This window comes from Hemiscyllium ocellatum, chromosome 30 (genome assembly GCF_020745735.1).
Source record: "Hemiscyllium ocellatum isolate sHemOce1 chromosome 30, sHemOce1.pat.X.cur, whole genome shotgun sequence".
Taxonomy (NCBI): Eukaryota; Metazoa; Chordata; class Chondrichthyes; order Orectolobiformes; family Hemiscylliidae; genus Hemiscyllium; species Hemiscyllium ocellatum.
In genome coordinates, this window is record NC_083430.1 from 41,794,782 (window position 1) to 41,809,945 (window position 15,164).

The 15,164-nt window shown below is 43.7% G+C and overlaps 1 protein-coding gene across 1 annotated transcript in view; it reads right to left on the reverse strand.

Annotated features, from left to right (window-relative positions):
• Positions 1-15,164, reverse strand: part of pacrg (PARK2 co-regulated) — a 198,162-nt gene that overhangs the window by 78,420 nt on the left and 104,578 nt on the right. The window contains exon 3 of the mRNA XM_060847180.1: positions 8,096-8,267. Coding sequence (XP_060703163.1) covers positions 8,096-8,267 — 172 coding nt within the window. The remainder of the gene's footprint in view (positions 1-8,095; positions 8,268-15,164) is intronic.

Sequence of the window (15,164 nt, forward strand, 5' to 3'; positions counted from 1 at the left end):
GGGATTGGCATGAGAATAATGACATGGAAATCGAGGAGACATGATGAGGATATGGGATGGAATGGCAAGGGAGGACGGGGCATGGAAGGGATGGTACAGAATAGAAATGAGTGGGCAATATTGGGGGAAGGTGCCATGGAACTGTCAATGTGGGAGAGACAATATATGGAGGAAATGTTGGCATGGGAGCATGGCAGATGGGATGGAATAGGGAATGGGATGCAGTGATTTTAGAGAGATAAATGGAGGTGTAGGTATGGTAATGAGAGGGACAGAATCATAGAATCCCTGCAGTGTGGGAACAGGCCCTTTGGCCCAACAAGTCCACACTGACCCTCCGAAGAGTAATCCACCCAGACCCATTTCCTCTACCCTATATTTACCCCTAACTGATGCACCTAGCCTGCACACCCCTGGACACTACAGGCAATTTAGCATAGCTAATTCATCCAACCCGCACATCTTTGGACAGTGGGAGGAAACCAGAGCACCCAGAGGAACCCCATGCAGACACAGGGAAAACATGCAAACTCCACACAGGCAGTCACCTGAGACTGGAATCAAACCTGGGTCGCTGGCACTGTGAGGCAGTAGTACCAACCACTGAACCACGGTGAATGGCATGGGAAGGTTGGAAATATGTGTGTTTCAAAGAAATTTATTGCAATAAATTTACAAATTGCAGCCCAAATCCTTTGTGGGCTCTTATGTCGATATTGAGTAAAGTTTCAGTTCAAACTGTAACAGAGAACTTACTGGATGCCTTGGTTGGAATTTTGTATTTATTCCTTGTCACATTGTGGTTCCTGTTGATTGGTCAATCTCACTTCATTGAACCAAAATCATAGAATCACACAGCACAGAAAGGGGCCATTCAGCCCATCACATCCATTGTGACGGTACGTGGAGCTGTCTGATTAGCCTCAGTCCTTTGCTCTTTCCCCAGAGATCTGCTTTCCTTCGATTTCATTTTGAAAGTCATGACTGAATGTGTTTTTCTGGCAATTCATTCCAGATCAAAACAGCCAGATGGGTTATAAAAAAAAATTCTTCCTCATGACCCTGCAGATTCTTTTGTTCATTATTTTTGGAAACACTCTGGAGTCTCCTTCCAGATTTTTCCACAGGAAACGGTGCAGGGTGAGGAATGGACTGTTCAGTGGCTGAACAAACAGGACACAGCCCCATGATTTCTCAATTGTTCAACCCTCTCGTTGGTGGAGCTCAGCTTTTGTTTTGTTTTCAGATGTTCTGACAGCTTTATAGGGTAGGCTTCCTTTTAACATAGTTTTACCAAGTGATGATTAGCCCAACGGCAGTTCGATTGGGGGGGACACGGCCTAATCAGGTAACTTAAAAACATCAATGAGGTGGGACTTGCAAGTTTTTTTGTGCAAGAAGCATTAAAAAAAATCATAGATTATCGTCAAAGCACAAACAAGTCTGGTAACATCTTTTAGACCTGAATTTGCAATTCTGTCAAAAGCCTGTGCCATTAGTGCTGGCACCCAATGAAAAGGAAAGCCAGATTAAAATGATTTGACCGTAATCAGTCAAAATTGCAAGATTTGACTGCGATCTTGTGTGGTTGGGTGATTTGGGGACGCAACAATAGTTTCAAAGAGAAAATCTGTGGCCTTGCATCAGCGGTTAGCTTAATGAGACAGGCAGGGTATCTGACCAGCAGATCAAATTTAAAGCAGTGTACCCACTTTAACATAGTTGACTGCAAATGAGAGCAAGTTCGAAGAGGATTTGAAAGCATCTGTCAACTGTTACCAAGGCGACAGGGAGAGGGAAGGTGAGAAATGACTGGGAAAAAGAAAGAGCAAACAAGAATAATGTAGTTGTGGTTGTTGGAGGTCAGATTTCTCAGCTCCAAGACATGTCTTCAGGATTCCTCAGGGTGGTATTCAAGGTCCAACCATCTTCAACTGCTCCATCAATGACATTTCCTTCAACACAAGTTCTGAGGTAATGACCTTTGCTGATGACTGCATGATGTTCAGCACTATTCATGACTTCTCAGAAACGGAAGTGGTTTGTGTCTAAAAGCAGACAGATGAGGTGAGAGTGACAACCCTTGACATCAAGGCTGCATTTGACTGAGTGTAGCATCAAGGTGCCCTGGCAAAACTGGAATCAATGGGTATCAAGGGGCAGACTTTTTGCTGGTTAAAGTCATACAGGCACATAGGGAGATGATCATAGTTGTTGGATCTCCAGACCATTGCCGGAGGAGTTCCTCAAGGTAGTGTTCTTGGCCCAACCACCTTCAGCAATAACCTCCATCATAAGGTCAGAAGCGGGAATGATTGTACAATGTTCAGCATCATTTACGACTCCTCAGATACTGAGGCAGTCAATGTTCAAATGCAACAGGATCTGGACAATATCCATGCTTGGGCTGACACATGGCAAGTAAGATTCGCCCCACACAAATGTCAAGCAATGACCATCTCCATAAAGAGACAATCTAACTACAGCCCCTTGACATTCAATGGTGTTACCATCACTGAATCCCTCACTACCAACATTCTGAGGGTTATCTTTGACCAGAAATTCAATTGGACTTGCCACATAAACACAGTGGCTACAACAGCAGGTCAGATGCTTGGAATATTGCAGCGAATAATTCACCTCCTGAATCCCCAAAGCCTGTCCACCATCTCCAATGCACAAGTCAGGAGTGTGATGGAATGGTCCCCACTTGCCTGGATGGGTGCAGCTCTACAAACACTCAAGAAGCTTGACACCATTCAGGACAAACCAGCCCCTGCTTGATTGGCATTACATCTACAAACATTCACTCTCTCTACCATGGACACTCAGTAGCAGCAGTGTGTACTATCTACAAGATGCACCACAGAAATTCACCAGAGATTTTCAAACAACACCTTTCAAACCCACAAGCTCTTCCATCGAGAAGGACAAGGGCAGCAGATAAATGGGGGGAATAACACCAACTTCAAGTTCCCCTCCAAGTCACTCAGCATTCTGAGTTGGAAATATATCACCATTGCATCACTGTCACTGGGTCCTGGAATTTTCCTCAATGGCATTGTGAGTCAATCCATGGCAGGTTCAAGAAGGTAGCTCACCTCCACTTCCTCAAGGGCGACTGGGGACAGGGAACAAATGCTGGCCCAGCCAGCGATGCCCACATCCCACAAATGAATAAAGAAAAACTTGGGTTGATAAGCAGCAAGAAATAATTGCATATCACAAATGTCAGGCAGTGACCATCTCCAACAAGAGAGAAATATTCAACAACATTACCTTTGCTGAATCCTGCACTATCAACATCCTTTGGGCTACAATTGCCCAAAAGCTGAACTGGACCAACCATCTCAACACAGTGGCTTTAGGAGCAGGCCATTGGCTTAGAATTCTGCAGCAAATAACTCACTTCCTGACTTCTCAAAGCCTAATCACCATCAACAAGGCATAAGTCATGAATATGATGACATATTGCATACTTACCTGGATGAGTGCAGATCTAACAGCAACCACAAGCAGGACAGAGCAGTCCACTTGATTTAAGCTGCATTTAGTACCTTCACCATTCTCTCTCTTTGCCACCACCGTACAAAATGGCAGTCTTGCCACCATCTATAAGATACAATAAGTCAGCAAGGATCCTTGGACAGCAGCTTCCAAGCTAATAAACCTTACTGCCTGAGAAGGACAAGGGAAGCAGATACATTGGAACACCACGACCTGCATGGTTCCCTCCAAGCTGAACACCATTCAAGGGCAATTAGGGTCAAGCCAGCAAAGCCCATATACCATGAATGAATTTAAAAAAAAGGCCAACCCATCAACTAGAGCAGAAGTAGCCTCTAAGTTAAGATGACAAAAGTGAGTACTGCAGATGCTGGAGATCAGAGTCAAGGTTAGAGTGGTGCTGGAAAAGCACAGCAGGTCAGGCAGCATCTGAGGAGCAGGAAAATCTATGTTTTGGGCAAAAGCTCTTCATTCCTGATGAAGGGTGTTTGTCCGAAATGTTGATTTTCCTGCTCCTCAGTTGCTACCTGACCTGCTCTGCTTTTCCAGCACCACTCTAACCTTGACTCTAAGTTAAGATAACAGAGCCTTAAATTAATCTTCTTTAAATGGAGCAGATTCCCAATGACTGTAAACAAAGGTCCTGGATGAAGAACAGATTTACATATATAAAGTTTTCTTCCACTGTCAAGAATTAATTTTCTTCTTATAAACCTAGATAATTTTCTTCTTATAAACATCATTATAAAGGATTCAATGTTTCAAGTCTAGAATGACTCTTCTTCAGAATTTTGGATCATCCTGCATTCGAAATGTTAACACCGTTTCATTTTCTCCGCAGTTGCTGCCAGACCTGCTGAGTTTCTCCAGCATTCTTGTTTCACATTTCCAGCATCTGCAGCATTTTGTTTTATTACAAAGGATTTTCCACCTCTGCGCTCGGTTGCAAGACAGTGACGTGGTTGGAAGGACAGAAAGAACTTGAAAATTAAAGGCGTTAAAATAGGAATCTTGGAAAGGAGAAGAAAATATGACCTCGGTACCAACAAAAGATAATGCATCAAAGAAAATACAGACAATATAACACCATAAGCAGAAGACAAAACTTTCCTTTCAACAATTAACATGATATTCACCGTGTACAGAAGATGATTGTTCCTTCATGAAATCACTCCAGCACAATCCCTCAACTCCAACTATTTTCAACTGCAGTTTGACATCATGAACTCAGGTGTGAGGTTGCATTTTTGATTCATTTGCTTGTCCTCAGATAGCGAGTTAGTGTGTAGCCCCATCCAGGCTTGGGCTGATAAGTGATGAGGAAAATTCACACTCCTGAAGTGTCAGGGAACAATTGAACGCCGCCAGCCTGAGACTATAACGAACAAATTCTCATCCACAGCATCCAGAGGGCAGCTGGTGAAAATACGGCTCGAGTCACTGTTGACCATAACTTCAATACGTGCCATGGCTATAACGGCAGGTCAGAAACTGGTTATATTGCAATGCATTACACACCTCTTGACTCCTAAAAGCCTCTCCTCCATTTACTCCTTTTCCCAGAGTTGAAAGTCTAATTATAGGGTATTTAAGGTATGTGGGGGAAAGTTCAAAGGAGATGTGTGGGGCAAGTTTTTTACACAGAGAGTGGTAAGGTGTCTGAAATGTGCTGTCAGGGTTAGTGGTGTAGGTGGATACGATAGGGATGTTTATGAGACGTTTAGATTCGCATATGAATAAGCAAGAAATAAATGGATATGGACCATAGTAAGGCAGAAGGGATTAGTTTAACTTGGCGTCATATTTGGCACAACATTGAGTACTGAAGGGCCTGTTCCTGTGCTGTTCTGTTCTGTTTTATGTAAGGAAAAAGTTTGATGGAAAATTCTCCAGTTGGCTGGGTGCAGAGTGCTGGTCGCCGGTGCATTGAGCGTGTTAACCATTCCCCAGTGTGTTCAGCCTCAACAAGGCCCAGGCATTGTTCATAGACCACAGGGAAATTAAGGCTTTTGCATGGTTGAAATGTCTTCATTTTAAACCCAATCAACAAAGTATATAATTTACCAAAACACCCTCCACCCACCTCATTTTGTGTAGGCAGACAAACACTCAAATGTAATAGATTGTTAAAAGTTTGATAGACTCTACTTATATCTCAGTAAAGAAAAATAGAAGGTGTCCTGTTTTCTTCATTATCTAGAAGGTGTTGCAAATTAACTGCTGGCTAGTTTCCTGCACTGATCTTTGTGATATTCACTACTAGAGATTCCCAGAAAATAATTACTGACCAGGTTTTAAGTGTAAACATAGTCACATGTATTTCAAAGCCCATGATACAAAAGATTTCAATTTTAACTGAGGCAGGACAGTAAAAGTAGTAATTTTAACAAATTGCAAACAAAGTTATTTGAATTACCATTTTTCAATTGTACATAGCAGATTTCAGAGTATTATATAGGCTTTAATAAAGTCACTTATTATTCCTTGAGTTTTTCATTTTAAAAAAATGCCCTGTTATGCACCTTTCTGAAATCTGTTGCTAACTCTCTTCAATCATGTGGCGTGTTTGTCATTGTACATGACATCGGGACGTCAGATTCCTTCCCTACCACACTTGCACAATTTATTGTAAGTTGCTATTCAGGAATATCCTAGCAGCTGTTCCAGACAGATAGATCTTTTGCCTGAGAAATGTAGATAAAGGAGTCAAGGGTCATTGCTTTGGTCTTGTTTTTGAGGCATGATCACCCATTCACAGGAAGAGGTACTCTGCACTTCCACGAATTGTGGCTTCACGACAAAGGAGCAAATGCGAATCAGTCATGAAATTTAAAACAAAATCTCGCTTCACAGGTTGCATTTTGCACGTGCGCAACAGAAGGATAAATGCTGTACAGCTGCCTGATCAGCAAGGTGTCGTGGCTCCTGTACCAGTCTTCATTTCCCTGATGATGCAGTAGTGACCAGTGCTCCGTGTGAACTTGTCACACTTAATAGCGTCTGACCCTGAGAAATGATGAATAGTCTTAGCCACTGGGAGTTGGGGACGTGGATCTCTGCTCACATAATGTAACCGTTGCTGTTAGTTCCAATGGGAGCAAGCAAGAGCATATTCCTACAAATCAAGAAATACTTCTGAAAATGAAATCACTCCTTTAAATTGGAAGCCACTTTAATAAAATTCTTGCTGATCATTTTTGAACGTACGAGAAATTGTAAAGTGTTATTGGAACAGTGATTCCATTTTTACGTTTGGTTTTTAAGTTGCATGCACAATGCTTTCATTTCCAATGACAAGCATTCAAGGGAAGAATCAAAATCTTGTACTAGAGCCATGCAATTTTTAATTGGGAATGGGTTTAGATGATTTGTTCCTGAACCTTAAGTGTGGGATATCAGCAGACTTGCTGGACTTTGCACAGTCCCTCTCTGTTACGTTCTTTCTGTTTCAAACCTACTGTTCAGAGTCTTCTATGTCAAGGACCACTGTTACTGAAATAGACCTCCATGATATCACAACAGGGCAGCTACACCTGTCTCTGAGGGTGACACCACCCAATAAAGCCCTGACAGAATCAGATCTCTCTTGAATAGTTACTCACAAGCTCAAACATATTTTCATGGTTTGGCTTGTTTGCGAGAATAAAATTAGTGCTAAACAAGGCTGAGGTACTACTGGATAATCTTTGTATCTCAGAGGTTTCACTGCAACTTTCATGTTGCGATTTGGTTAATAACAGACCTCAAAATTACATCTTTATGAATACACACGAGAGAAAATCTTCAGGAGCAGGGACTAGGCAGCATAAAACACCAAATCTCAGACCAACTACAGTAATCTACATCGCTCATTGTGTAAATAGGGAACTTACATAAGTATATTACAGTGGTTGACATCAGACATCTCAGTTTACTGAGCTGAACTCTCGTTGAGAACAAGGCAATTACTGTATGTGACTCGGTTACTGGTACAATGTATTAGTATCCAGCCACCCAATCATAATGTGGCAACAGTAAAAGTCCGTGATGTCAGTCAACAACTTATAAATGTTCCAGTATACATTGGTTTTGCTGTTCCCATTCAGGCTGTTCTGATTCTCAACTCCCTTGTCTGCGCCACTGAATTGTCATAAATCTAGCTGCAAACTAATTTAGACATGGAATTTCCCGTGGAATGTCTAGTGGCTTGTGGAGTGTTGTTAACAAACCGAAATTAAACACATTATTGCAGTTTGGTCTCTGTATGTGTGCATGGAGTAAAGAGAACCTTTAGCTTCTGTTGGTCGCATACAGTGCTCTATAACATTGTATTGTCCATTCGAGCATTTCATATCTGGGTTACAGCCTGTTGCTAGCCATGCCTGAACTCTGGAATGCTGCCACTACACATCATTGCCTCTGCACTTTGCTTTGTGACTTTGTGTCATGCTTAGTTTTATGATGCTCCTGTGAAGCATCTAGGAACATTTCATTGTGTTAAAGACATTAGATAAACACAAGTAAGGTGTTGTTTCTTGAAGCCAATCCCATGTATCTTTCAAACAAATCCCTGTGCCCAAATGGTTAAAAACAGAATTCAGTTTCTTACTTTTTATGGGGATGATAAGTTGAGGGATGACGGGAAGGACTTTTGTTGCACCATGCTCCAACAGATCGTGGACTCCTTGTCTGGCAAATAGTTCATATGGATGGGTTATCTCACAAAGGCCGTCGAAGAAAAGAGGCAGGTAGTGATGGTAATCCAGTTTTTCAATTTCCACCTGGGGAAGAGAGCAGTAAGTAATGAATCCATCAGGAGCACATGGTCAGAATTATAAAGGTTTTTGATAGAGTAAATAAGAGGAACCTGTTCACACCAGCAAAGAGGTTGGTAACCAGAGATTAAGCAGGTAAAAACAATGACTGCAGATGCTGGAAACCAGATTCTGGATCAGTGATGCTGGAAAAGCACAGCAGTTCAGGCAGCATCCAACGAACAGCGAAATCGACGTTGCTGGCAAAAGCCCTTCGTCAGGAATACAGGCAGAGAGCCTGAAGCGTGGAGAGATAAGCTAGAGGAGGGTGGGGGTGGGGAGAAAGTAGCATACAGTACAATAGGTGAGTGGGGGAGGGGATGAAGGTGATAGGACGGGGGGGTGGAGTGGATAGGTGGAAAAGAAGATAGGCAGGTAGGGCGAGTCATGGTGACAGTGCTGAGCTGGAAGTTTGGAACTAGGGTGAGGTGGGGGAAGGGGAAATGAGGAAACTGTTGAAGTCCACATTGATGCCCTGGGGTTGAAGTGTTCCGAGGCGGAAGATGAGGCGTTCTTCCTCCAGGCGTCTGGTGGTGAGGGAGCGGCGGTGAAGGAGGCCCAGGACCCCCATGTCCTCGGCAGAGTGGGAGGGGGAGTTGAAATGTTGGGCCACAGGGCGGTGTGGTTGATTGGTGTGGGTGCCCGGAGATGTTCCCTAACGTGCTCTGCTAGGAGGCATCCAGCCTCCCCAATGTAGAGGAGACCGCATTGGGAGCAACGGATACAATAAATGATATTAGTGGATGTGCAGGTAAAACTTTGATGGATGTGGAAGGCTCCTTTAGGGTCTTGGATGGAGGTGAGGGAGGAGGTGTGGGCGCAGGTTTTGCAATTCCTGTGGTGGCAGGGAAAGGTGCCAGGATGGGAGGGTGGGTTGTAGGGGGGTGTGGACCTGACCAGGTAGTCACGGAGGGAACGGTCTTTGTGGAAGGTGGAAAGGGGTGGGGAGGGAAATATATCCCTGGTGGTGGGGTCTTCTTGGAGGTGGCGGAAATGTTGGTGGATGATTTGGTTTATGCGAAGGTTGGTAGGGTGGAAGGTGAGCACCAGGGGCATTCTGTCCTTTGTTACGGTTGGAGAGGTGGGGTCTGAGGGCGGAGGTGGGGGATGTGGATGAGATGCATTGGAGGGCATCTTTAACCACGTTGGAAGGGAAATTACGGTCTCTAAAGAAGGAGGCCATCTGGTGTGTTCTGTGATGGAACTGGTCCTCCTGGAAGCAGATACGGCGGAGGTGGAGGAATTGGGAACACAGGATGGCATTTTTGCAGGAGGTAGGGTGGGAAGAGGTGTAATCCTGGTAGCTGTGGGAGTCGGTGGGTTTGTAAAAAATGTTGGTGTCAAGTTGGTTGTCATTAATGGAGATGGAGAGGTTCAGGAAAGGGAGGGAGGTGTCAGAGGTGGTCCAGGTAAATTTAAGTTCAGGGTGGAATGTGTTAGTGAAGTTGATGAATTGCTCAACCTCCTTGCGGGAGCACGAGGTGGCGCCAATGCAGTCATCAATGTAGCGGAGGAAGAGGTGGGGAGTGGTGCCGGTGTAATTACGGAAGATCGACTGTTTTACGTAGCCAACAAAGAGACAGGCATAGCTGGGGCCCATACGTGTCCCCATGGCTTCCCCTTTGGTCTGGAGGAAGTGGGAGGATTCGTAGGAGAAATTGTTGAGGGTGAGGACCAGTTCGGCCAAACGAATGACAGTGTCGGTGGAAGGGTACTGTTGGGGACATTGGGAGAGGAAGAAACGGAGGGCTTGGAGGCCCTGGTCATGGCGGATGGAGGTGTAGAGGGATTGGGTATCCATGGTGAAGATAAGGCGTTGGGGGCCGGAGAAACGGAAGTCTTGGAGGAGGTGGAGGGCATGGGTGGTGTCTCGAACATATGTGGGGAGTTCCTGGACTAGGGGGGATAGGACAGTATCAAGGTAGGTAGAAATGAGTTCAGTGAGGCAGGAGCATGCTGAGACAATGGGTCGGCCAGGGTGGTCAGGCTTGTGGATTTTGGGAAGGAGGTAGAAGACGAGCAGTACGGGGTTCCCAGACTATGAGGTTGGAAGCTGTGGGTGGGAGATCTCCTGAGGTGATGACGTTCTGTACGGTCTGGGAGATGATGATTTGGTGATCGGGGGTGGGATCATGGTTGAGGGGGGCGGTAGGAAGAGTGTCCTCAAGTTGGCGTTTGGCTTCAGCAGTGTAGAGGTCAGTGCGCCAGACTACCACTGCACCCCCTTTATCTGCTGGCTTGATGGTGAGGTCGGGATTGGAGCAGAGGGATTGGAGGGCTGTGCGTTGTGAGGGTGAGAGGTTGGAGTGGCGGCGGGCGATTGAGGCGGAAGGCATTGCCTGAAAAGCATGTAAAAGAAAATATAATAGTAACTTTCAAAAGGGAGTCAGTTCCATAAAATGGAATAGTATAGAACAGAAGGAGGCCTTTCAGCCCATCTGTAACAACATTTTCAAAAAGGAACTCAGAGGATAATTCAAATTAAAAAGACGATAATACTTTGAAATGAATGCATTGGGTGGACAGAGTTCCCATTTTGAAATTTACAAGATGAGGCAGGCCAGTGGGCCTTATACAATCTCCTGTTCCCTATGTCTTGATATGGTTTATTTTATAATAAGCAGTGTCCAATTCCGTGCAACCTCGGCCATTGCATTCAAAATGGAGGTCAGCTGTGACAGTCATACAAAGGAGAACTCTTTCCAGACAGGTTTAACCTGATAAGATCAGACAAAGGGGAGAGGGTGTCTGGCCCTCATTTAAGGTTTTTCTGTCGAAGTTAAATGGGGATCCGTTCAGTTGTTGGACCCTCCCATTGCCTCAACTGCATGTAAATGCAATCTTATACAAGTAAGACGTGCCTCTGATTTGCTTGTTGGATAGAGTCAAACTCCAATGTTTGTTTGAAACAAAAATAGAAGTTGCTGGAAAAGCTCAGCAAGTCTGGAAGCATCTGTGAAGAAAATCAGAGTTTACGTTTTGTGTCCAGTAACCCTTCCACAGAACTGACCCAAAATGTGAACTGATTTCTCTTCACGGATGCTGCTAGACCTGCTGAACTTTTCCAGTAGTTTCTGTTTTTGTTTCTGATTTACAGCATCCGCACTTGTTTCGGTTTTTATTTTCCAATGTTTGTTTGTTTCTTCAAATGCCAATACAGAACCCAACTGCTTTAGTGGCTACATATGTATGTAAAGATATTTTTATGAATAAAGTATATTTTTGAAATTAAAGGATGCCCAAAGTGACTGGAACCCATCCTCTGTCCTGCTTCAATTTGTCTCTGGACTTGAAAATCCTTGAAGATGTTAATGCTTCCCAGATTCAGCCTTTCTCATAGCTCTTCATTTCAATCTTCCTAATGTGTCACAGACTGGAACTGTTCTAATCCTGCTCATTAAAGACTCGCTTTAACAATATAAACATGGCCCCATATCCCTTTTCATCCATCTCAATCTATCTACAGCAGGTAATACTGTCAGCCACACCATCCTCTTCCCAGTTGTTCACTTTGCAATCACTACATCTCCAACAATGCCTAATTATTGACAGAACAACTCTTATTTTCTGTTTCAGCCTCATACCATTGCAGTCTGAGTCACTCAAGGACCCACATTGACTCCTCCCCTGTCTGGTTGACTTGCCCACCATTCATTTGCAGATGTAGGGTCAAGTTTCACATGTAAGAGCATGTAACCTATCTCTTCACCACATTTCTTGACCTACAATGCCTCTGCACTGTTTGTTTATTTGCCTGATTTCGAATCCTAGATAAGCCACATTTCATTTCCGCTAAACATGGCCTGACCAAAAGAATGGTCTTTTCTAACTCACACCTAACGCTTCCACATCCTCCTCCCTGATTCCATTCACTCCATCTCTAGTGTCTCAGGATGTACCTTCGTGTTGGCAATTCTCATAATTGGCCATTGCTCATTGCTGTCACCGTCTTATAATGGCATATCTGATCTGAGATGTCCAGGGTAGATTTGTTGCAATTAGTCCACACAAATGTTTCCAAGTGGGTCCCTTGAAACATCATAGACAAAATTCTGACTTGGTCGTGATAAGCAGTAAGTGGGGTTATTATATATTATTTAACTGTTAGTTGCATTATGACTAAGATACATGAATGTCTCTTCTGTATCTCATGATGTTATTCAACTGTAAGTACACATTATTACTTCAGGTACATGCTGTTAACACTAAGACTAATCACTGAAGCACTGTACACATTCTGGTGATCACACAGAAAAGTGATTAACTCCATCCAGGAACAGTCCTTTGTGTTAGCAAAGCTTATCTTGTGATGCTAATTAACTCTTTCATGTCCTAACTGCCTCATGTGACAGGAACCTATTGAACCGCAGTTGAGCCTTTCACCCCATGTCCTCTCCATCACATACATAACTTGCTTCCAGCTTTGTAACATAGCCCATCTCTGTTTCTTCCTTCTGTTCATATTGACATTATGGTTTGATCACATTCTGACTCAATTATTTTGATATTCTCATTAGTCTCTCATTTCCACTAATCAGAAACATAATTCCACTCAAAACTCTGCTTTTTATTTCCAATCCCATACCAGGTTCTGTATCTCCTGTCATCCTATCTTCACTGACCTACTTTTGCCTGTTTCATTCCCCAAAGATTTACATTCAAAATTCCCAACACAGTACATGGATTCCTTCATTCTAGGGAGAATATGGTTGCACTCGAGATGAGGAGATTCTCTCAGAAGTTGCTTGGCCTGGAGGGCCTGAGCTGAGGAAAGATTGGATAGTCTGAAGTTATTTTCCTTTGAGCAGTGGAAGTTGAGAGGACCTGATGGTGGTACATACAATAATGAAGAGCATAGAGAGAGTGGATAGCAATTCTTCATTTAGTAGAGGAGTATATAACCAGGAGGCATAGATTTAAAATGAGGTAAAAGGCTAAGAGGGGAGGTATGGAGAATATTTTTAACTCAGAGAATGCTGAGCACCTGGAACTCACTGCAGAAAGGATAAGTGCATTAGAAACTCTCACAACATTTAAGCAGCAATTAGATGTTCACTTGTGTAGCCATGGCCTCCAGGGCTATGAGGTAAAAACAATGACTGCAGATGCTGGAAACCAGATTCTGGATTAGTGGTGCTGGAAGAGCACAGCAGTTCAGGCAGCATCCAACGAGCAGCGAAATCGACGTTTCGGGCAAAAGCCCTTCATCAGGAATAAAGGCAGAGAGCCTGAAGTGTGGAGAGATAAACTAGAGGAGGGTAGGGGTGGGGAGGAAGTAGCATAGAGTACAATAGGTGAGTCGGAAAGGAGATGAAGGTGATAGGTCAGGGAGGAGAGGGTGGAGTGGATAGGTGGAAAAGGAGATAGGCAGGTAGGACAAGTCCAGACAAGTCATGGGGACAGTGCTGAGCTGGAAGTTTGGAAATGGGGGTGAGTTGGGGGAAGGGGAAATGAGGAAACTGTTGAAGTCCACATTGATGCCCTGCGGTTGAAATGTTCTGAGGTGGACGATGAGGCATTCTTCCTCCAGGCGTCTGGTGGTGAGGGAGAGGTGGTGAAGGAGGCTCAGGACCTCCATGTCCTCGGCAGAGTGGGAGGGGGAGTTGAAATGTTGGGCCACGGGGCGATGTGGTTGATTGGTGCGGGTGTCCCAAACTCCCAGCTCAGCACTGTCTCCATGATTTGTCCTACCTACCTATCTCCTTTTCCACCTATCCACTCCACCCTCTCCTTCCTGACCTATCACCTTCATCCCCTCCCCCAGTCACCTATTGTATTCTATGTTACTTTCTCCCCACCCCCACCCTCCTCTAGCTTATCTCTCCACCCTTCAGGCTCTCTGCCTTTATTCCTGATGAAGGGCTTTTGCCCGAAATGTCAATTTCGCTGCACTTTGGATGCTGCCTGAACTGCTGTGCATCTCCAGGGCTATGAGCCAACAGTTGGAAAATGGGATTGGTGTTGTCAGATCTTTGTTGACCTGCACAGGCATGATGGGTCAAACGGTCTCTTTCTGTGTTGTAAATGTCCATGAGTAATAAAGTCAATTTGGGGGCAAAACTTTGAAATGTCGGAACTTTTGTAATGTCAAGAATTTGTGTAGAGTTTGGAATAATACTTTGAGACAAAAGATTGCATTTTTAGTCCTTTTAATAGCAATGTTATAGAAATACATTACTAACATATGTTTTTGGAGGTGCTGACGGTATTTGATAAACTCTTCTTTTTGTGTCTCTCCAAAAGAGAAACTCAAAAGACAGACTTTATTTGTTTTCTTTTTAGGAATGTGAAATTATAATTCTCTGTTCAAGATGACTTATATTTTGAATGTGAAGCTCCTTTAATATTATGGCTGTGTGAGCATTATTATGGCTGTAAAGATAATGATGGTTCCAAATCCTAGTCATCAGCAATACTTATGAATATTGTACACAGGAGCTTTGACTTCTCCATCAGGAACACTAAACAGCAGTACATATTTCAAAAGTCCTGTTTGTGCATGCAGTAGGTATCTAATGGCATCAATGATAGTGCATACAATCTCTCAAGTACTCCTAATTTCATAAAATATTTTCCTTCTTATTGTATTCTGCTGTCCTGGTACCAGCAAATTGCAGTGAAATTCAAATGCCAATCTTATAGAAAAGACTTGCTCCTGATAATGCAAATGTGCTCAAGCAAGCAATGATTTGATAATGGCATGCAAGGAAGCTCAAAGATAAGCACATAATTTTACAATTGCTGCTGTAGTTCATATAGCACACAGTTATCATTCTCCCTTTTTTACTTAGAGTTCAAGGTTATGAGTGGTATGTGGAACACAATACCATAGAGGCAATGACAGGGCATTTAGGAATTTCTACA